A 25154-nucleotide genomic window follows, 5' to 3' on the forward strand; every position below is an offset into this window, starting at 1 on the left:
CCACATTTCAAAAAATTTTAAAAATAAATCTGCAGTTTTAACAAAAACTATCTGTGGACAGCATGCTCCAATTTTTTGACAATCAGAAGTTGCACATAAAACTTTAACTAAACTATAATGTTTATACCTGGGCGAGTAGGATAGTCATACACTTCTTTGAAAAAGTCACGCTAGAAACCTGATACATATTCATGATTACATTAATTTTCATAACAAAACTAGAAACGCGTCCATAAGACATGCTGTTTGGTCAGGCTACTGACACAACAGAATGACAGACGGACAAACCTCCACCCCCCAGCCCCTGTCCTCAGTTTTGGTGGAATAATACAGGAAGTATAACACTTGGAACTTACCAAATGCCCATACATCTGATTTGCTACTGAACCTGGTATAACTGAGAACTTCTGGTGGTGCCCATTTCACAGGGAACTTTGTTCCCGTAGAACTAGTATATTCATCATCTATTACATATCTGAAATAAAAGATTTACAGATAGTTTGTAATGGGAAAATGTAGTTTTTTTCATACAGTCTCCTTCATATCTATCAATAATATTGTTTTTGTTGTAAATTCTATGATTCTAAGAGAATAGTGCAAAAACAAACTAATTATTTGTTACTCAAAGCAGCATGCCTTCAGACAAATGAAAATATGTTTTAATCAACAAGTTCCAAAGCTACAATGTACAGTACAGATATCGAGGAATATGCAAATTTCTGCGAGTATCGAGTAATCTCAAAAAGCGTGACTCCGAGTGGATTATAAATTTCTCGGGTGAAAAAGAGTGACTCCGAGACAAAAACGAGTGACAATTTTGTCCGCGAGACTCCGTGAATCTCCGAGTCAAAAAGAGTGACTCCGAGTTAAAAATATTCTTTTCTGACATGTTATGCGTGACAAGTTAATTACACAAATTCAACAGGGCAATTATTAAATTTAAAAGAAATTTGTTTTGAGTGCTTACCTACCATCTTATTTAACTGCCAAAACATCTTCACGGTAATCACCCAACTTTTAAAAAAAACTCTTTTCTTTACAAGATATAAAATAAGAATTTGTAACAAAGTTACCTATGTCCCCACCTAAGGGAAGTTTCACATGACGCACACAATTGTGCTATTTCAAAAGATTAAGGTATGGATCTGGACATTCAGTGCAAAATCTTGATCAATGCTAGATCTGCACATGCAACAAAAAATTCATTAAAGGATCAGAATGAAATAACTCCTGTGTATGTGCCACCAGAAATACATTTCTATAGTTGTTAACACCTTTTCAAAACCATAAAATGTGACATGTACAAAATAAAATATAACAAATACAAAAGCAATACTGAGTATGGTCTATTATAGGGTATATTTCGGTCCCAAACTTTTTCATTGATCAATGTATGTGGGCAATTCACCAATGATATTTTATTTGCTTGGACCTGACTTTGCATCATACCCTGTAACACACCATGATAAGCTTTGACCTCCAAATGTGACCTTGACCTAGGAGGTAGTGGTCCAGATGTTGAGAATTACACATATTATTGTGAACATTTGTGCCAAGTATTTTCAAAAGCCCTTGATGGATGTGAAAGTTATGGACCGGACACGACATATATACTCCAACAGACAATGTTGACCTTCAATCACCAATTGTGACCTTCCCCTTTGAGTTAGGAGTCTGGGTGTTGCACATGACACATTGTCTTACTAACATTTGTATCATGTTATTTCAAATTCCTTTGATGAATGGCTAAGTTATGGACCGGACACGATAGTGTGATAGACAGACAGATAGATGGATGGATAAACAGACAGGTGAATGGTGCCCATTTCAGATCCCCCAATTTTACTTCAAAAAGGCAGGGAACAATTATATAAAAAAAAATTTTAAAAGAGGAAATTCTTATACATCAGATTCTACACTTTTCATTCAGATACGAGAAGAGAACTTCTTTTAAGTCCTTTATTGGGACCAATCAAACCAAGTATCTTTTTTAAGCTTAAAGTGCTATCATTTGTATATAATCATACATATACTTCTGCAGTCTGTTTTGTATACATAAGTATAAAGTTTAACCACGGTACTAAAACCTCACCTGGCTAATCCAAAGTCTGCCACCTTGATTATTTGGCTATCTCCTACTAAACAATTTCTTGCTGCTAAGTCTCTATGTATGAAACTACGGCTTTCTAAATATTCCATTCCACTACACACTTGTATACACATGTCAACAAGTGTTCCAATTTTGTTTAATAATCCATGTTTGTGACGTTTTAAATATGTCAATAGGGCGCCTGAAAACAGGAATTTCAATAAAAATTACTATAAATACATGACATTTTGTGTATTTCTGTATTTTTTAATGATACAAATTACAAATGTAATTTAAATTCGATTTGGCCCCCAGACTTAATAATCCCACGTCCCGCAGGCTCCAGCTTTTAATGCATCTTGTGCTTCTTAAGATTCTAATGTATGAAAAAAGGTGTTTTAACCCTTCTAATGGTATAAAATCATATTGTCAAATATATTAAAGAGTTTGTTTGTTTGTTGATTGGGTTTTACATCACACCGACACAGTATAGGTAATATGGCAACATTCCAGCTTTACTGGTGGAGGAAGACCTCAGGTGCCATACAGTGCATTATTTCAGGCACAAACAGGCACCTGAGTAGAACCACCAACATTCCGTAAGCTAGCAGGATAGCTTCCTCACATGAAAGAATATAAGGTCCCTGTCGGGATTCAAACCCACAGTGGTGAGTATATTAAAGAGATAATTATAAAATAAACCTACCATATTGCATCAATTCAGTGACTATAATTAAAGGTTTGGATTTAGTTACTACACCATACAACTGTACTAGATTGGGATGACTGAGTTGACTGAAACAAAAAAGAAACTACATGTATAATATTAGAAAAATATATATCAGGAAATTTTAAGAACAAACATTTCTGATGCCTATATAGAAGCATTAATAATTAATTGTGTGACATATTATAGAAACAATATACTGAAACTGATGACAGCAGAGTGCAAAAAACGGCAGCACAAAGTATATTCAAACTACAATAAAGTCTAATTTCAAAAAATAAAGAATTAAAAAGATACTAGTAACTTTTCACATATGTTGACATTCAAAGCAATTTCGATGACCCAAACTGACACACAGATATTTGGCACAAGCTCAAACTGGGCTAATCACCAAGTCAATTACCAGCCCACTGCTACTATATTGTCTTGATTGACAGTGGCTTATTTAGTACTTATTTCACTTATAAGATACAAATTTAATAATTGTGTATAATGACAAAACAATAAATCTTAATAATTTCAAGTAATTAATGGGGTTTAAACGAATTAATATTATTTCATTTTTTATTTTTGAATCTTATCCATTCATTGATGATTTTAATTTTATACTGGAATATCTTAAACTATAAACTATGTGAAACATTATCAACAAATATACGATTAACTTAATGCCCTATACTTTGAGCTTTAGGTAATCATGCAGAATGGAAACAGGTAACTGCAAATCTGCTCTGAGCACTTTATGCTCAAAGCTTTGCTCAAGTCAGTTAAAAACACAACAAGAGGGCCATGATGGCCCTGAGGTCGCTCACCTGTATATAGCCCCCCCCCCCAACGTTGCAGGGCCAATTTAACCCAAGGGCTTTTATTTGCACAAACTTGGTAGACACCCATAAGAAGATGTTTTATGCTAAACATCTAAGCTCTAGCTAATTGGGCTTTTTAAAAGAAGATTTTTTTTAAAGTTTTAACTATACACATATAGTTAAAAACAATGACACCCCTGGGGCCGGGGCCAGTTTTTTGACCCCAGGGCTTTTATTTGAACAAACTTTGTAGACACTTACTAGAAGATGTTTTCATGCTTAATATCTAAACTCTAGCTATTCGGGTTTTTTTCAAAGAAGATTTTAAGTCTTTGCTATACACATATAAAGAAAATCAATGACCCCCGGGACGGGCCAAATTTTGACCCCAGGTCTTTTATTTTGAACAAACTTTGTAGACACTCACTAAAAGATGTTTCATGCTTAATATCTTAACTCTAGCTATTTGGGTTTTTTCAAAAAAGATTTTTTTAAGTTTTTGCTATACACATATAAGGAAAAATCAATGACCCCTGGGGCGGTGCCAATTTTGACCCCAGGGCTTTTATTTGAACAAACTTGGTAGACCCTATTAGAACTGTTTGATGCTAAATATCTTAGCCATAGCTCTTTGAGTTCTTTAAAAGAAGATTTTTTAAGTTTTCATAGGGAAAATCAATGACCCCCGGGCAAGGCCAATTTTGACCCCAGGGCATGTATTTGAACAAACTTGGTAGACACTGATTAGAAGATGTCTCGTGATTAATATCTAATCTCTAGCTCTTTATGTTTTTTTTAAAGAAAAAATATATTAAGTTTTACAATATACATATAAGTAAATCAATGACCCCCTGGGGGTAGGGCAAATTTTGACCCCAGGTCTTTTTTTAAACAAATTTGGTAAACACTTATTAAAAGATGTTTCATGCTAAATATCTAAGCTCTAGCTCTTTGGGTTTATTAAAAGAGTATTTTTTCAGTTTTTACTATATACATATAGGAAAATCAAGGCCCCCCCCCGGGCGGGGCCAATTTTAACCCTAGGACATTTATCTAAACAAACTTGGTAGACACCCATTAGAAAATGTTTGATGCTAAATATCTAAGCTCTAGCTCTTGGTTTTTAAAAATGAAGATTTTTTTATGTTTTTACTATATACATATATGGAAAAACAATGACCCCCCTGGGGCGGAGCCAATATTAACCCTAGGACATTTATTTAAACAAACTTGGTAGACATCCATTAGAAGATGTTTCATGCTAAATATCTAAGCTCTAGCTCTTTGGGTTTTTTGAAAGAAGATTATTTAAGTTTTTACTATATACATATATGGAAAAACAATGACCCCCCTGGGGCGGGGCCAATTTTGACCCCAGGGCTTTTATTTGAACAAACTTGGTAGACACTCACTAGAAGATGTTTCATGCCAAATATCTAAGCTCTAGCTCTTTGGGTTTTTTAAAAGAAGATATTTCAAATTTTTTCTTTCGGTTGCCATGGCAACCAGAGTTCTGCATGGAATTAAATTCTTTGAACAATTTTTAAAGGTGACCACCAAAGGAACATTCCTGTGAAGTTTGGATGAAATTGGCTTAGTGGTTTATGAGGAGATGTCATTTAAAGTAAAAGTTTACGGACGGAGGGACGACGGACGGACGACGGACGGACGGACGCCGGACGAAAAGCGATCACAAAAGCTCACCCTGTCACTTTGTGACAGGTGAGCTAAAAATTGACAAAAAAAGTTAACACAATCTTACATCATATCAACTAAATTGGGATAAACAATAACAAACTTCAAAAACCAAAGTAAGATTTACTTGCCAGATTATTGAAATATCTTGATCTTATAAGTTATCCTGCAAATTGGAAACAGGTAACTTAAATTCTGCTCTGAGCACTATATGCTCAACACTATCCTCAAATGAATTAAAAAAACATAAATTTAAAAAAAAAAAAGGTTAACATTATTATTTTTTGTATATTATATCTTACGTCATAGTTTTGGCCTCCTCTAAGAAAGCATCCTCTGACATGGTCCTTTCTTTCATCATCTTACCTGCCACTACTCTACCATTCCATTTACCTTTATGTACAGTCTGTAAAAATATACAAAATTACAATTTGTTATATCATAACTAAACCTACGTCAAGGTCATTAACCTATGCCACCAGTATAGAGCCAGGCCAGCCTGCACATCCGTGCAGTCTGACCAGGCTCTTTACTGTTGGCTTTAATTTTCATCAGAAAACAAAAGGCTTGACTAGTCAATGAAGTAATGGGTTAAGAAATTCAATTAAGGGCTAAATATCTGAATAAAAAAGTGATACCTTGGAATTTAAAATCAGCAAAATTACATCACAAAGACTTTCCGAATATACATGTACTTGTATTTATAAATTTAACAAAATGTTCATGTAATAACCACATAAATCTAAAAATAGTAAATTGTTATACATGCATCTGCAATTCTATAAATACATGTATATCATTTTGTAAATCAATTTAGTGTTTAAAACATTTGGCTTATTTCACATTTATTGTACAGGGCCAAGAAGACATTGTACTTTTTCTTATATCATATCACACAATACATGTATAACCGAATATTTTTTTTGCTTTGCATGCATAATGAGGATGAAAACTGACAAATGATCGTAGAAAACAAGTGGTTCAAGTTCTTAGGACTCAATTTGTTGTAATCTTTTCCTCATTTTCAAAACTTAACTCAGTTTTGTTACTAAGCTTATAAATTTACACAGATTTAACCTTCCGTGCATATGTCCTACAGTACAGGGCACTGAATTTTATCATGTGTATAAACATAATCTGCTGACATTGACTGTATTTTTGGAGAAAAAAATATTTCCATAATACTTGTAAGGAAGTAATATATTTATATATTTCCTACAGACTGAATGATGCATGCTCAAAAGTATTGTTAAATAGTTAAAACCCTAGTACTTAGAATAGCAACATAATATTTTGTTCCAGAACATTTTATTTTGTGTGATTCACAATATTCATTAGTGTTTGTTTGTTTGTTTCATTTTAAGCCTTTTCCCAACAGTATTTCAGTCATATAGGCAGGTTAAGTTTCCTAACCATCGTTCCTGGAGAGTTACACCAGTACTATACTACCTTCCTCCATGCTAAACTACCAAGCATCTCCCGGGGATCGAACCCCAGCCAGAGAGGTAACTGGATTAGAAGTCATAGACTCTAATCCGGCATGACCACGGGAGTGGTTGTTTCATTTGTGTTTAACATCATAGCCTGAAGGTATTCTATAACAAAACTTTTTCAAGAATCAGACATAGGATTGTAGAGGCAAAACAATTTTACATTTACTATAATTCTATAAAAAATATTTCTTTACATATAGCTGTATATTGGTTAAGTAGATGTAATGTTATTGTTACAAAGTGAAAAAATAATATGCTTTAATAAAAACTATTGCTATCAAGATACTTCTTTTGGTTGTTTTTTTTAAACAACACTAAATACAGATAATGAATAAGTCCCAATGAACAGTAAAAAGATAAAACATGTACAATCAGGATTTTACATTTTTATCTGAGGCAACACTGACACGCCAACAAAAACAACCAATTTGTCCAAGGGTTAGGGGGGATATTTAAATCTACAGGTTGAAAATACAACCAATTTTTAAGCATTTCAACCGACGATAGGATTGCAAATCTGTTTGAAAATCCTGTACAATCTTATGGATTTTGTCAACTTCAATACAAAAAACTTTACAAAATTACTGTGTTGGCAATTTTATTATCAGTTAAAGATAAAGAATATAGATATTATGGCCTCAAGATTTATGTTTTCTACAGACACAGACAGTGTTAAATCGATAAACATACTATAATCTGTCATTGAGAGGGCAAAAAAATCTTTCTTATAATTATTTATCTTAACAGTACAACATGTCTTGTTTATTTTGGCACAGCATTTAAAAAAAAATACTTGAGTCTTCATTATATCTATTGTAACAAATCTTTACTTAGATTCAGGTTAAAACACACATATACATAATACTATCACTTAAGCATTTTATATAAAACTGATGACACAATTGTAATAAAATATTTCGGAAGTTTGTCAAACATAAATATTACAAGAGGCTCATTAAATAATTAAATATAATAATAAAGAACAAAATCTAAAACTCTTTTTTAACTATGACTAGATATCAATTTACCAGTTAATATAATGTGACGACATAAGTGGAAGCATGTATAGAGTACTGTGCAATAACCTGGGATTGCCCATGAAAGCCCGAAGGCTTATTTCCAATGGGGTCCTTGGATATATACTTTAGAAACTGGAAGATGTCATATAAATAAAATATTAAACTTTAATATTATTAACTTTGCTAAAAGGAAAACAATAAAAATGAAAATCAATATCTAGTCATACTAGTAAATTTAATTATAATTTCCAAACTGTTCTAGTAAATGGGCCTTCACTGAGCTTTTGTCATCTCCTATCTTATTAATTTTTTTAATGCATGTAGGCAAGGAATTCCAGTCATAAATTGCTTTTTGAAAAAAAGTTACATTATCTTTCACATAACTTCTTGGGACCCAAAAATTGTACTGATTCACCCGAGTTGAATAAGAATGAATGTCTCTAACAGGTACAAAATTTTCTTTCATATATGAAGGGCACTGGTTATTAACAATTTTAAAAACATGATTAAGATACAATTGCTTATTTCTGTTTTCTACATTTGATAAAGACATTTTGCAAGAATAACATTATTTCCCATGAAAGCCCGAAGGCTTATTTCCAATGGGGTCCTTGGATATATACTTTGGAAACTGGAAGATTTTATTATTGAAGATGTCTCTAGGTCCAATACCACGTATAAATCTAACAATTTTATTTTGACAAATTTGAAGCTTACTTTAAAACACTTGTTCAGACTAGGGTACCAAGAAGAACATGCATAATCAAGACACTGTATTAATGCTGAGCATAAATATTTTCTAGTCCTGAAATCTAAAACATTTGCTCGACTATACAAACACTTAAGATGTGAATTCACCTTTGTAAGAATACTATTAAAAATAGATTCACCTGACAAAGAATCATCAATATTTAAACCTAGATATTTGACAGATTTTGTGGATTCAATAGTTTGTCCATTAACTCTTTAACTTGTTTCAGTTTACGTTTGGAACCAAAAATAAGGCATTCAGTTTTTCACAAGCCAAGATGAACAAGACTCTAGTGTTTGTACAAGTTTTTTAGAAACAAGCTCTTGGATTTTTGTGAGCAAAAAGAATTGCACTGTCATCGGTGTACAGAATAAGTTAACATTCTTCATCTATACTAATTCCAATGTTCCAAAGCACAAAAATAAAAGAGGACCCAGGACCCTACCCAGGGGAACCCCACATGTAACAGGCATATAATCTGATAAAATGTTATCAACACTAACAGTTTGTTTTCTACCTTTAAGATAAGACATAAACCAGTCAGTATTAGAGATACCCGTCAATTTCAGTTTTCAACATAAAATATCGTGGTCAACAGTATCAAATGCTTTTTGTAGATCTAACATTATCATGCCTGTGTATAAACCTTTGGAATTATTGCTTCTGATATGATCCATAAAATGGATAAGACAAGTGTCAGTGGAATAGAAATTTCTAAAACCTGACTATAATTCATACAATAAACCATTATCAACTAAAAACTATTCAAGTTGAGAATACACTGATTTTTCTAAAATCTTTGATACATTATGCTTTATATGCTGACAGGTCTATAATTTCCTACTTCAAGATTACTGTTCTTTTTATATTAAGGTTTTACCTTAGCTACTTTCATGTCATCAGGGACATAATTTTCTGAAATTGACATATTTATGATAAAAGTAATTGGTATTTTCAAAAAGGAAGCTGCATCTTTTAAAAATCTAGCAGGAATTTCATCTAAACCAGTACTCTTTGATGAGTTTAAATTCTTAAGCTCTGTGTATGCAAAGGTCTCAGACACATGTTTCAATGACATTAATGAGCCATGTCATGACAAAATCAACATAATGGGTTGCGACCAGCATGGATCCAGACCAGCATGCTCATCCGCGCAGTCTGATCAGGATCCATGCTGTTCACTTACAACTCTATAACAAGTAAAGAAACTGATAGCAAATAGCATGGATCCTGATCAGACTGCGCGGATGCGCAGGCTGGTCTGGATCCATGCTGGTCGCAAACCCATTATGTTGGTTTTGTCACAGCGCAGCACATTTTATTATTCTTAATATTTCTATCATTATAAAAATCTAACAAAGCTTGTGAGTCAATGTCAAACAATTTGCTAGCACAAGGTTACTTATCTACTAGCTTAGAAGCAACAGTAGTAAAAGTCATTAAAATGATTAGCAATTTTTAAAAGATTATGACAATTTTCACTATCAATTTTTAAAAAATTATATTTTCATTCTCTGCAGTTTTGGATTTATATAGATTTATATATTCTTATTGTTTTAAATGTTTCCATAGGCCTTTTGGATTATCTCTATTTTTAGCACTTTGATCAGTAAAATAAGAAGACTTAGCATGTTTTACTTCACTTTGAACAACATTTCTAAAAATTTACAATAACAAGAAAAATCTTCATGGCAACCATATTTTCTAAACTTGTATAAATAATGATCTCTTGTTTTGATATGGTCTAAAATCTCTGATGACATCCAAGGTTCAGTTCTCTGTTTTAATCTAATTTCCTTAAAAGGAGCAATGGCATTCAACACTGACATAAAAAATATCTTTAAAAGCTACCAATGAAATGTTTACATTATCAGGATAAAAACACTAACTGTAGTCTGCTGGACCTGATTTTTCAGTAAACAAAACGTTACTATAATTTTTTACACATCTAACTTTAGAGAAATAATGTTTTGCGAAACTTTGTTTGCTGATTTCCCTTGTACAAAAAGTCAAAAAGTGATCACTAAGTCCAATAGAAATAACACCATATTGACTTAGCCTATCTTTTGAATTTGTAATGATATGATCAATTATACGTTTGCTTGATAAAGTAATTCTAGTGGCTTCAGTAATGATCTGTTGTAGATCAAAAAGTTTAAAAATGCTAGTGTAGGATTTAGAAACTGATATATACTTTTGGTAAAACAAAGTAAAAACTTATTTTCAAGAAAAAGGGAAAAAACGTAAGCAACAGAAAATTTCTTATGTAGGTTAGACATATGGTTTATATAATCTTTAGTTATATGAACATTTTTTGTGTTATATGGCTCATTAGACTATAAAACCTAGATGGTTTTTATCTTTAGTCATACCAATTTTTGTGTGTGACAAGTTATATGGCTCATTTTAAATGGTTTTAGATTATATAACCTGTCATAGACAAGGGTTATATGGCAAACCACCATGCAAACATGGTCATATAACATGTAAAGTCTTCTTAAGAATAAAATAGAACTAAGTCTCTGAATGTGATTAATGCCCTACAATTCATGTTCTTCATAGAAGCTCACTTAGATATGTGGAAAAGGGAAATAACTTATGTGGCATAAAATTTGCTTGGGGTATACTAAATATTTGGAAAAAGTTATCACTCGGACGCATATAAATCGGCAAAATTACATGAAAATTGCAGACTCCTTTTGAGTCTGTACATGAGGGATAATGAAAAAGGGCAATATCCCTCTCGCCCCCTAACACCGGTTTGATCAGTTTTCAATTTGCAACAAAAGTGTTGGAAACAATGAGAGACTAGTAAAAAGTAACAACACTGAAGTATAGGTATACTAACGGGTTTGTTATTATACTTAAAACAGTAGATAATCACTAAAGATGTTCATTATATATACAGTTATACAGTATAATATAAGCCAATGAATATTTCTAACTGATAACTATGTACAAAACTACTTACACCAAAGCAACCTGACCCAAGCACATCAAATAATTCTAAGTCATTCCTGTCTAGCTCCCATTTACCTGGAGGGAAAAAGTGATACATAGATTACATATACAAGCATAAAACAGTAAAGCAAAGCATTGACATAGTTTTAAATATCTCTATAACTAATCTTGTCTAATGAAATATATTAACACACAACTGAAGGTTAAAGGGACTCCACTGAAGACTTTTAAGGTGAAAGGCCTGGAGATAATTTTTGGTGAAATATAAACAATTTGATAAAGGTCTTGCTTTGAGGTTTTAAAACTTTTTTCTGGGGTCTGTATCAAATCTCAGATTTCTATTGGTCAGAATAATTATGTTCTGTGCTGGTTTCTAACCAATCAAATACTTTTAATCCGAGTTTAAGCTTGGGAAATTTCTTTATAACCTTTGACCCAGGTATATAACTTGTGTGCAAACTTTAATATCATTTGCTCACTCCATCTTACAGATAATTATTATCTTTATAGTGCAAAATGAGCTAATTTGAAAAGTGTTTAAATGTTTTTTAACCCAAATATGGCTAAGAATCACACATTTGCACACCCCCACACTCTCAAAAAAAGATTTTCAATTTAATTATCTGATAAAACCTCTTCATTATCTTTTGCATATTTTTATAAAATTTAAAGTGCGCTGTTTGATCAATATGTTATTATTTTAAACTTTTACATTTCTGTGTATTTGGACCTTCATTGAGCTCGAAACTTTAACATGATTTCGTTGTGTTACATCAGTGGTGTTTTGCACTCTCTCTCAGAGGAGTATTTCACACTAAGTAACAATCAATTACTATCAAAGATTATCAAAATGAGGCAAAATCTGGTAACTTACTATGACCGAATCCTGCAGTCACCGGGGCGCTCTTGTTCTTTGTAGGTGGCGCTCTTAGTCTTGTAGCTATTCCACCAGCATTGTGTTTATGGTAGTAGATTAAATCAGGTATTGTTACAAATGCGTGTTTCTCCGCAAGATAAAACTTGTCTTGATCGTTCTTCTTAATATGGTAGTGACGTACCACTCCATCTCGACTGAAATTGTAAACGAAAATGATCCCCTTAATTTAATGCTTGATCAAATATGTGTAATAACTTCATTTTCGAAAAAAAAAATCAACAACAAACAAACAAAAATACTCCGGAAAATTTAACTAACTTGTTTACATTAAGGTAACCTCCTGTGGTTTTTCTTCTAACATTAACATGTAAAATACCTAATACATGTGCTCAAAATGAATATACATGTAGTTATCTGTTTGTAATGGAACTTGTAACAAATCAGCATTTGAGCCGTGTCACGACAAAACCAACATAATGGGTTTGCGACCAGCATGGATCCAGACCAGCCTGCGCATCCCCGCAGTCTGATCAGGATCCATGCTGTTCGCTTACCAACCCTTTTACAAGTTGAGAAACTTGAGTGAAGTTGAGACACGGCTCATTTCATATCATCAACTGATCAGGGATGAGGGACAAACTGCTAATGTCTTTTACCAGTTATACTGTTAAATGTTTTACAGCTAACATGGCTGAATAATAATTGCCCATGTCAGAGCTAGTGCCTTTAGGATAACTATCCTACCTTAGTATAATGTCACGCATATACAGCCAAACCAATCTATATATTTGTGCAGTCTGATCAAGCTCTTTACTGTTTGTTGCTTTATTTTAGCATCTTTCTTTTACATCAAAAGCCATTGCACAATGAACTATATTTATATCAGTTATATTACAATAGGGCAAAAAAATTAAAAGATTTTAAAATGAAGTTCTTGTCATGATAACAATATGATAAGAAAAGAAAAAAACGCTCCTATTTTTGTGGTTGGGTTTAACATCCCACCAACATTATACATGTATATATAAGTATTGGTCATATGTTGGCTTTCCAGCTTTACTGGCGGAGGAAGACCTTAGGTGCCCTTCTGTACATTATTTCAGGCACATGAGTAGAATCACCAGCGTTCTGTAAGCTAAGGTCACATGTAGAACCAGACGACACTTGCACGGCTCAAACCTACAGCAGTGAAAGGTGAGAGTGGTTTGAGGCCCCATAAAATGCTTCAAAAGACGTATATTCATTTTACTGGAATGTGAACATGCTTTTATGAAAAATCCCACTTAAAAGTCTCATTCTAAAAATGTATGTTATAAATTTCCATAACAAAAAAATCATCACAATTTCTATGAAAGCATGCATTAGACACTTTGCTTTATAACGCACACACAACTAAACAAGAAAACCAAACATATAAAGTATTTAATTGGACAATGAAGTTGAATATCACTTATATTTAAGGAAGACCTCTGAGGGCAGAACAATAGATTATGAATTCAATCATTTTACAGGATAATAAATGCCTCTTAATTGTTTTATTATTAAATCAATTAGCTAAATTTCCCACTTAATCATCTCAAGTGTCTTCATATGAATGTATCAACATTTTCCTGGTTTCAATGTGGCTACGATAAAATCCCTTTAACAATTGGTCTGTTGATAAAAGCACTTGTTAAGTTTTCTTTTTCATCTATTGATTCTTTTTAATGATCACTTATGCTTAATTTATTTCCTTACATACTGTAGATATGATCTGATAATAGTCAATATAGGCTAACAACATTTGAGCCGTGTCATGACAGAATGAACATAGTGCGTTTGCGACCAGCATGGATCCAGACCAGCCTGCGCATCCGCGCAGTCTGGTCTGGATCCATGCTGGTCGTTTACCAACTCTATTACAAAAGTAGAGAAACTGATAGCAAACAGCATGGATCCTGATCAGACTGCGCGGATGCGCAGGCTGGTCTGGATCCATGCTGGTCGCAAACCCATTATGTTGGTTTTGTCGTGACACGGCTCATTTTTCATTAGATGGTCACACAGAGACTTAAAAGGCACAAGTTAGTAATTGTGAAATTACGAAATAAAATGTTCATCAACAATTATAAAAAATTAAAAACAATCAAAGCAATTGGCAGAAATCTAACCCTTACCCTGCAAAATATTTTGAATGGACTTGTTTTTTATTTTATTTTTGTTTGTTTGTTTGTCAACACAATCTAGGTCATATAGTGCCATTTAAACAGTAAAAATGATTTTGGCTAACCTCAGGTGTTACAATTTTTAAAGCAACACCAAGAGTCAAAACGACCTCTTTTCCTGGAGCTAAGAGATGCACAGACACCAGTTATTCAAACCCATATAGTCACCTCTTGCAATCACACAGGTGTAAACAGTGACTGCAATTCTGATGCCTCAACAGCATCCCCTCAGACACAAGGGGGATAAACGGACTTGTCCAACTTCCATTTTTTGAAACTCTTCATAATATTTAGATGAAAATTGAAAGTAAATCAGCCAACAGTATAGAGCCTGGTCAGACTGCACAGTTGTACAATGCCAGCAAGATGACTTGGTTCTTATAATGCTGTTGACCAAGGCAAGTAAAAGGGTGAAGGATAAAGTGCAACCTTAAACTTAAACAATAAAGATAAGAGTATTTTCTAGAAGAAAAAAACACTGTAATCAAACAATTTGATTCTACTTATTCTTTGTTACAAGGCAAACAAAATCCTTGAGCCCTTTAAATGTCACATAAGTACAGTACAGCAAACTCAGGCCACTAGCATTGCAAGAAAGCAGGCCTATTTTACCCTTCTGACAGTACACAGACGCTTAATTTAGATTCTGAAAATACTATTGCCTATTATACCCTTCCAATGTACACAGATGCTGAATTTAGATTCTGAAAATACTATACAGTATATTATCTAACAAACAAACAAGAAGAATACATGTAGTTCCATTGAATTCAATGTGCCGGGCCCCAGACGACAGACATTCACACCAGACATACATTATTGTTTTATTCTTGTGATCTGGATTGTTTAACTTAACATACCTCAAATTGGCTGTTTCTATGGAATAATGAACAATATGTCATCTTGTACACAGACTTGTATAAACACAAATATTTTGGATCCACAAAATGGAAAGCTGAACATGCAGTGATCACAACTGTTCAACATGAACATAATGTGACCTGGCATGTACAATAAATACAGACTTCTGACTTATATGAACTCCACTTAGTCTAAAAGAACGTAAATTATTTCTTATAAAAAGCCAGAAAGGCATTGAAAATTTATTTGGGGGTAAACCTAATCTTTAAAGTGAATGTTGTCAACACTGTCATTTTGGGTGTTTTGCACATATTCCATCTATAGTCCGAAGCCAGGTTCAAATTGACCGAAATTTTTAACATGTCTTAGCCATCTAGACAAAAAATCTTCAATGATCCCACAATTTAAAGGAATCACAAGACTCCGTACCAAACTAAATTAATTATTGAGTTCAACTGCCTCACCCGTAGTTCGATCCTCACTGGATCGAAATCTTTCAATGTAGTATGGTCCACTCAGCCTGACTTTGGGTGAAATATTGTAACTTTCATTTGTCTTACAGTACAATATTATCTGGAAAACAGATGGGCACCCGTGCCCGCTCTGCCTGACACAATGCGTTTGGGTCAGCCTTCTCCACCAATTAAATCTCGAAAAAAATTACGAAAATGTCAGAGACCTTAGTGGAGTCCCCTTTAATATAAAGGATCACCGAAACTTAAATTTCTCCCTATTAAAGCATTTTAAAAAATATAAAAATTTCAAACTTTCAAAAAGTTAGCTGAAATATTTTTGCTCAGAATTTATCTTAGAGTTCAATCAAATTTTGGTAACAAATATATTCTCTTTTTAATCATGCCTAAGTGAGAACTGATGAAAGAGCTATAAAATAAACCAAATGATAATTCTCACTGCAAAATTTTAATGGTAACTCTATACAAATACAGCAGTACAATTGTCTGGTGTTGACCGTGCACACAAACTAATACATTAAACTGACATGTTACCCTATATGATAGATACAATATTTCAAATAAATTATTGTGTGTGTATGGAGGGTACGGGAGTGTAGGGGGTGGGGGTATAAGCAAACTTCCTGGCTACACAATTATTTATGACTACACAATTATTCATATATCATCTAGCATCTATCTGTGTAAGGCTCTTACCTAGCACTGGGCATACTTTGCCTCCTTGACAAGAAAAACAAGGTCATTACACAAACACAACAAATCAATACACAGGTTTACATAAAAAAAGAAACAAATACAAATAATATTCATAAAATAGAGGACTGCCATGAGCTACTCTAGCTCGATGGAAATAATATTTAATGCTAATTATGTTAACCACTACCACATCATATAAATATTAATCTAAATACTGCTGAATTTTGGAAATGGACTAGTCCAACTTCCATTTTTGTAATCGTCCATTATCAATTTTGGGGATTTCAGGATAGAATTTGAAATTGGTCGGCCTACTATATAAACCTGGTCAGATAGACGGATGTGCCGGCCAGCCTGGCTCTATACTGGGGGCAGGGGCTTACCATTTTTAGTTCCACCTAGGTAAAATACTTCTATTATTATCATCTCTACCACAGGACAAAGCTATTTCTGCTTCAGAATAGGACTGTCATTCCCTTGCACCAATAAACTTGTGAAAAATACCAGCAGTTTTGCCAATGTCATTTTCTTATTTAAGGGATTTTAAAAATACCAACAGCTACATTCCAATGAATGCCATGCCCTAGATGGTGACCTTGACCTTTGACCCTGAGACCTCTAAATGGGTCTGGCAGTTACAGCTCATTTAAAAGCATGTCTCTGTAGTAAAGTCTATATCCTGAAGGTTGAAGTACTTACATGTTACAGTAATGGTTAAAGTTTTGTGGAAAAAAACAACAAAAAACAGACTAAAAACAATATGCTCAATCCCAATCTAATAGAGACAGGACCTAAAAGCTAAAAAATATAAAGCCTTAGGATAGACTACACCAATGTAAAGGTTAAAGTGACTTAATTCTTATGTCACATTGTTGCAGCTGGCATTATAGATGTAATATTAAAGGCTACAAAAGTTCATGCTATGTGATTGGCAAGTTAGTTATGTTCCCAACTTGGACAGCATTTACTTCAAGCAAGAAATACTCTGATTCAGGTTTCTTTTTTAAAAAATATATACAATAATTGAAAATACAAAACTTAATATCAACAAAAATCTATTGTTTTCCTTTACACAATTTTAGTGATAAAGATTGAGATTGTCCAGAAATCCTGAAACAGATGTTTTTTGGGTTTTTATTTTTACACCACAGCCTTCCCTTTTGCTAAATATTCCAATTAATATACACTGTATTATGTTTATTATAAAAAGTGCAGAACTTACGTTTCTGTAGTGTATATGGACAAAGTATACATTCCCGGAGTGCTTGAGTCTCGTACCATAAAGCACCCTTCCCGTGACTCAGATTTCAGTATTTGTTCACTTCTCTCGCGTGTCACACCTTTATAGTACCATCTGTAAAGTGAAATGGTTAGTGTAGGGATAAATACACCTCTATATCAATCTTCATCAAAAATTTTGGAACTTTTTTTTTCTGAAACATTTATGTTAGTTTCGACAAATCATACCAAATGCAAATCAATCCCAAACTATAAAAAATTATCACACAGTTGTGTGTATATACTATATAGGTATTAATAAGTCACCTTATTATATGTTTTATGCATATTTTAAAAAACTCCATTGGTAGAAGTTAAAAATGTCAAAAATTCTTTAAAAAATGTATTTTTTATCAGTTTAGTATTAAAAGAACAAACTTTTACAAGTTCTAAAATCCCGAAACTTCAAAGAAGAATCCAGAAATTTCTAATCTATTAATGTATCATAACCATTATGTCTTTCTTTATATATAACACATTTATAGCAATAAATGGCCCTTAATCAGGTTATTTTTGGTGTTGAATGGCTTTAAAAAATTTTTTTACAAATCTGATAATATCAGAAAAATCTAACATCAGTTGTCATGTCATACAAACATGCATTTAACTCGCCACAGGCTTTCCTTGATTCTTTTTTTATTATCTTAATCTGCTAAATTTTTCAAATAGACATTTTTCTAAACTTTCCATTTTCAACTATCGGGTAATGAAGAAAAGAAAAAAATTTTGTGTCTGCCAGCAGTTATGATAGGTCAGACTGCATGGATGTACAGGCATGCCTGGCTCTATTACTGGTTCTTTTGGTGTCAGCAGGGTAAATTAATATCAGACTATTCAAAATGTGTGATCTTACTTTACAAAATGTAGGATTCTATAATTACAGTAAATATATTCTTACTAAGATTGTTATGAAAACTGTGCTAATTTGATACCTGAAGATTTCTACACAACACATAAATGATACAGATTAAAATTTTCACCTCATATTGCAAAAGTTTTGATGAAGGTAACACTTAAAGCAGCACATATCTAGAGGAATAAAATAAATCTTCAAAAATATCAAACTTAAGTTATATGTATTCCTAATCGGGGAAACTTGTAATACAATTCTGTATAGGTGGATATTTCCGCGTTTCGGAAAGTTAGCGAACTTAAAATTTCAGATAATTTGTGTGAGAAAATATTAGCGAATAGTGTATGGTAGAATTTAATGAAAATTAAGAAGGTTGATATTTATGCTAGAGTATATTTTAGCGATTTTCGTCATTAATAAAAATTCACCAATATTTCTGTGTCGCTCACTTAACCACTTTAATACAGCTGAGTATGCAAAATTTTACAGAATGTATTATTTTCATTAGCATAACTACCAAAGTAAGAAAAATTTCTCCAATCTGACAAGTTATAAATAGTTTCTAAAGTTAGCAAGTGCCTTAAGTTAGGCCTGTTTAAAACACTTTAAATTGCACACTTGACTCATTTAGAACAATTTTTAAGTTTTCATAAAAATGAACATAATATTATTGTCTGGACGAGTGCTGCTTTAATGCAAGATTCATGCAAATATACTTGTACATGTTTAACCAGACATGCAAATATAAATGTGTGTAACAGTCGAAAAACATTTGAATACACCATAAAAAATAAGTTGTACCGCAAAAATATTAATTAAAACACAGACTTGTTTGTAAATTATTTTCCTTCCCTCACACTGTAATGTGGGTGGGGGCTTTATAGTTACAATCAAATGGTGTATTAATGTCCATAGGGACAACTTTTTCCAATTTCTTAAGGTCTGTATTCTACAGATAGGACCAGTCTTATAAATATATATGTTGCCCCTCCAAAGTTGACCCATGCTAGTTTGGGTACAGCCGGTAAAACATGTTGTTTTTTTTTAATCTAAAATTTTCTTTTTATTGAACATAATATTGTTATCCCAAATAAATGAAATGCATTTGTTAAAAGATTAGAACCAAAGGTCCACAATTTTGTTCAATGCATCCCAGTTTGTAAAATCTATTTCTTACCATTATTTACAATTCAAAAACATGAGACAAATAAATATGTTATTCTCATTGACAGAATTTTCAGTAAAAAAACCCCCAAAAAACCCTTTTTTGGTGACAAAACTTTTTTTTAAAGCAGCACTGATTTTAGTGGGTAGGTATACTGTGATGGGAAACAAACAATATTTTTTTAGGCCTATGTTTTACTGTACTAACATAGTAATGATAAATACTGGTGCAATGCCTAGTGCTTATGTCTACTTACTCATAAATTTCTAAATCAAACTTCTTTTTCACATAGTTTGCCGGGATAAAACCTTTCTCTCTGAAAAAAAAAGAACAACAAGAACACAAATTAGATACAAGTTATAAACAAACTAGATTACAAAAAAACCTCAATACTATAAATGATACTTTAAAGGGTATAAGGCTATATATCTAATTAAATATTTTTCGGAAAATCTATAAAATGTAAAGTTATGTTGCTTCAATTATCGTATATAAGATCCTCAAAAAGAATAGTACCGTAGAATGTCTGATTTATTTGACATAATTATATGAATAGCAGTGTTAGCGATTTTCCCTAACTTTACTGAGTACCTGGGACTCAGTGCTAATAGATCTGTTACGTCCCTATTCAAATGGGACGAGTCCTCCATTACAAAAATGTCAATGTTTGCATAACTTCATAATACAATCAAATTTGTGACTGTTGATGTTCGCGGATACCATTGATAGGTTGGCCTAAAACAAGGCCGAGCACTAATGCTCCTAGTCTATGTTTGAGATATAAATCTGCATTGCTAATGAGAAGGGAACAAATCAAAATGAGGTGAAAGTCAAGTTCTTATCATACAATTTATCTAAATTGAATAGAAAATCATTTTCAATCAGAGCAAAAAAACTTAAGAGAGAATTAACCAATCATCGGGGAAAAGGTGTTTCGTCCCAGGGACTTAACGGCCCTTTTCTTCTTTCCTCCCTGGCAATTTAAGCAAGTAAATTGAAATGTTTACTCAGTAAACGCGAACACTGAATAGTGTAAGTCAAGGGAATAGAATGTTCTGCAACAAAATATTATGTTGCTATTTTAAGCAGAATTTTCATTGTTTATCAATGATTTCATGCAAGTGCCATTCACTCTTAGGGAATGTTATATATAAACATATTTCTTTCATACAGGTATTTTTCCAAAATTCAAAAAAAAAAATTTTTTAATGGTAAACCACAGGCAGCTGATATATAGCTTTATATACTTTAAAATGTATCAATAATCCCTGTCATTAACACAACATGTCATTAATACAACAAAATAATTATTTTCAATAGAATAAGTATACATGTTATCAGGTCATAGTCCAAAAGTCCTCTTTTTAGCATACACAAATTTTACGGACACACAAATATCCACTTACATAATCAGGAGATAAAGTAATAAAATCCTACTGACATTTCTTATTTCTCCATGATTTTGAACTGTATATACTTTGAGAAATTTATTATCTATCTGGAATTTAGGCTTAAACAAACATTAGGTAGATAGACAGAAATATACTTACCCAGACATATTTTTAGCTAACCACCAATGATCCCTGCTGTCATCTAATACTTCATACTCTGAACCCTGAAACATAAATAATTATCTCATTGACAACTCTATAAATTACCATCTAATTAACAATTCTATATAGTCAATACTATCTCATTAACCATTATTTTAAGTCAATACTATCTCAATAACAATTGTATACAGTCATTTCTATCTCATTAACCATTATTTTCAGTCATTTCTATCTCATTAACCATTATTTTAAGTCAATACTATCTCAATAACAATTGTATACAGTCATTTCTATCTCATTAACCATTATTTTCAGTCATTTCTATCTCGTTAACCATTATTTTAAGTCAATACTATCTCATTAACAATTGTATACAGTCATTTCTATCTCATTAACCATTATTTTCAGTCATTTCTATCTCATTTACCATTATTTTAAGTCAATAATATCACATTAACAATTCTATACAGTCATTTCTATCTCATTAACCATTATTTTTCAGTCATTTCTATCTCATTAACAATTCTACACAGTCATTTCTATCTCATTAACCATTATTTTCAGTCATTTCCATCTCATTAACCATTATTTTTCAGTCATTTCTATCTCATTAACAATTCTACACAGTCATTTATATCTCATTAACCATTATTTTCAGTCATTTCCATCTCATTAACCATTATTTTCAGTCACTTCTATCTTATTAACCATTATTTTCAGTCATTTCTATCTCATTAACCATTATTTTCAGTCACTTCTATCTCATTAACCATTATTTTCAGTCATTTCTATCTCATTAACCATTATTTTCAGTCATTTCTATCTCATTAACCATTATTTTAAGTCCATAATATCGCATTAACAATTCTATACAGTCATTTCTATCTAATTAACAATTATTTCAGTCATTTATATCTTATTAACCATTATTTTCAGTCACTTCTATCTCCTTAACCATTATTTTCAGTCATTTCTATCTCATTAACCATTATTTTCAGTCATTTCTATCTCATTAACCATTATTTTCAGTCATTTCTATCTTATTAACCATTATTTTCAGTCATTTCTATCTCATTAACCATTATTTTCAGTCACTTCTATCTCATTAACCATTATTTTCAGTCATTTCTATCTCATTAACCATTATTTTCAGTCACTTCTATCTCATTAACCATTATTTTTCAGTCATTTCCATCTCATTAACCATTATTTTTCAGTCATTTCTATCTCATTAACAATTCTACACAGTCATTTATATCTCATTAACCATTATTTTCAGTCATTTCCATCTCATTAACCATTATTTTCAGTCACTTCTATCTTATTAACCATTATTTTCAGTCATTTCTATCTTATTAACCATTATTTTCAGTCACTTCTATCTCATTAACCATTATTTTCAGTCATTTCTATCTCATTAACCATTATTTTCAGTCATTTCTATCTCATTAACCATTATTTTAAGTCAATACTATCTCAATAACAATTCTATACAGTCATTTCTATCTCATTAACAATTATTTCAGTCATTTATATCTTATTAACCATTATTTTCAGTCACTTCTATCTCCTTAACCATTATTTTCAGTCATTTCTATCTCATTAACCATTATTTTCAGTCATTTCCATCTCATTAACAATTATTTTCAGTCACTTCTATCTTATTAACCATTATTTTCAGTCATTTCTATCTCATTAACCATTATTTTCAGTCACTTCTATCTCATTAACCATTATTTTCAGTCATTTCTATCTCATTAACCATTATTTTCAGTCACTTCTATCTCATTAACCATTATTTTCAGTCATTTCTATCTCATTAACAATTATTGCAGTCATTTATAACTTATTAACCATTATTTTCAGTAATTTCTTTCTCAGTGATCTATACATTACTATCTACTTAACCATTCTATACATTGCTTAGTAACAAACCATTCCATACACTAATATCTTCTCATTTCTTAGTAATAAACCATTCTTTAACAATGTATTTATTATTTAACATACAACAACAACAACTACAAAACAAAATTAAATGAACATTAGGTTTTAATGTAATATTTTATCTAATTTTGAACAAAGCAAAATATTAACTTAAGATTTATTTGAGAAATTTCTTGGCCACATTCTGAGCAATTCAGTATTTAACTATTTATTGGTTTACCGTTAAAAAAAACAACAACAACAACAACAAATTTTAAGATATACCAGTAATATTGGGCAATTCAGAAATTTACCCGTTTTCAGATCAGACTGGCATTTTGTAAGCCATGTTAGAATAGCTGGTAAGACATGATTCACTTGGAATATTTATAAACAAGGATTATGGAGGAAAAATAATACAATTTACTGTTTTAATTCTTCAAACATTACAAGGTTTTATATACATGATTATATAAAAAACAAAGTTTACTTGACTACAGAAGTTATATACTAAAACATGTATTTTATATAAAACATGAATTTTTAACTTTATTAACAAAATCTGATGATATTGTTTACTATGTTAAGAGCTCTACTTGAAACCAATATTTACATTTAACTGGGCTATAAAATATATGAGCTGCGTCATGACAAAACCAACATAATGAGTTTGCGACCAGCATGGATTCAGACCAGTCTGCGCATCCGCGCAGTCTGATCAGGATCCATGCTGTTTGCTATCAGTTTCTCTACTTGTTATAGAGTTGTAAGCGAACAGCATGGATCCTTATCAGACTGCGCGGATGGGCAGGCTGGTCTGAATCCATGCTGGTCGCAAATCCATTATGTTGGTTTTGTCATGACGCGGCTCATAATTATAAGGGTTGTGGTGGAGTGTGGGGCTGGTTGTAGTGGAGAGGGGTGGACGTGGTTATGGAGGATGCGGGGATTGGTTTTGACCAAGATTTCAACAAGGAACATGTATTCACTTGGTAATGAGAACATTTTCACCAAAATGGTGGTCATGAGTTTAGGAACGCGCTAATACTGATTTATGACAGTCCTTTTACAATACTCGAGAACAGAACTGTTCTTCAATGAGATTATCAACCTATTAGGTTTTATGTTGCATGATGCTCCAGACAAAAAATACCCAGACAGTTGGACAGACAAGGTTAATTTCAGTATACCACACTGAAAGGTATATTTAGGTAACAAAATATCATAAATCATATATAAAAAAAAACTCCTCTTCACCTAAATTTAATTAAACAACCCAACATAGCATGCCAAAAATAAAAGGTCAAGGTGATTCTATGGATTTCACAATTATATACATGTAACTGGAAAAATTAACAAAATGACTATAAAAGATGAGAATTTATTATTTTTTGTACCTTACCAAGATATATATACATGAATATATAGTCCACTAAGACATTGGCATCCTCAAATAAATAAATCATACCGTGACTAATTCTAGATCCCCTTCTTCACATGGTTTATAATCGTAAGCTGCAATATACATTTTCTTCTCCCGATCTTTCTCCTTCTCCCTCTTCGGTGGTCTTGGCGCAGGAACCGGCCTATTACCTCCGGTACCATTGGTCTTAGCTTGTCCAGGTATATCCGGTAGAGGTGGTAAATTAGAACGTGGGGCACTGTTTTGTCCTGCTGCTGACCCTATAAAATGGAAAAATAAAGTAATTTAAAATGTGTGTATCGGG

General features: G+C 32.3%; 1 protein-coding gene across 1 annotated transcript in view; it reads right to left on the reverse strand.

Moving 5' to 3' along the window:
- Positions 1-356: 356 nt before the first annotated feature.
- The window catches only part of LOC132744501 (tyrosine-protein kinase Tec-like), a gene marked incomplete at its 3' end in the record, with an annotated part of 43859 nt that continues 19061 nt past the window's right edge, over positions 357-25154 (reverse strand). Inside the window, 11 exon segments of the mRNA XM_060733232.1 lie at positions 357-475; positions 2093-2291; positions 2796-2884; positions 5620-5723; positions 11552-11616; positions 12416-12612; positions 16653-16676; positions 17875-18006; positions 20205-20264; positions 21499-21563; positions 24896-25110. Coding sequence (XP_060589215.1) covers positions 357-475; positions 2093-2291; positions 2796-2884; positions 5620-5723; positions 11552-11616; positions 12416-12612; positions 16653-16676; positions 17875-18006; positions 20205-20264; positions 21499-21563; positions 24896-25110 — 1269 coding nt within the window.

Source organism: Ruditapes philippinarum, unplaced genomic scaffold (genome assembly GCF_026571515.1).
Source record: "Ruditapes philippinarum isolate M1 unplaced genomic scaffold, ASM2657151v2 ctg5535_1_1_1_1, whole genome shotgun sequence".
In the NCBI taxonomy this organism is placed as follows: Eukaryota; Metazoa; Mollusca; class Bivalvia; order Venerida; family Veneridae; genus Ruditapes; species Ruditapes philippinarum.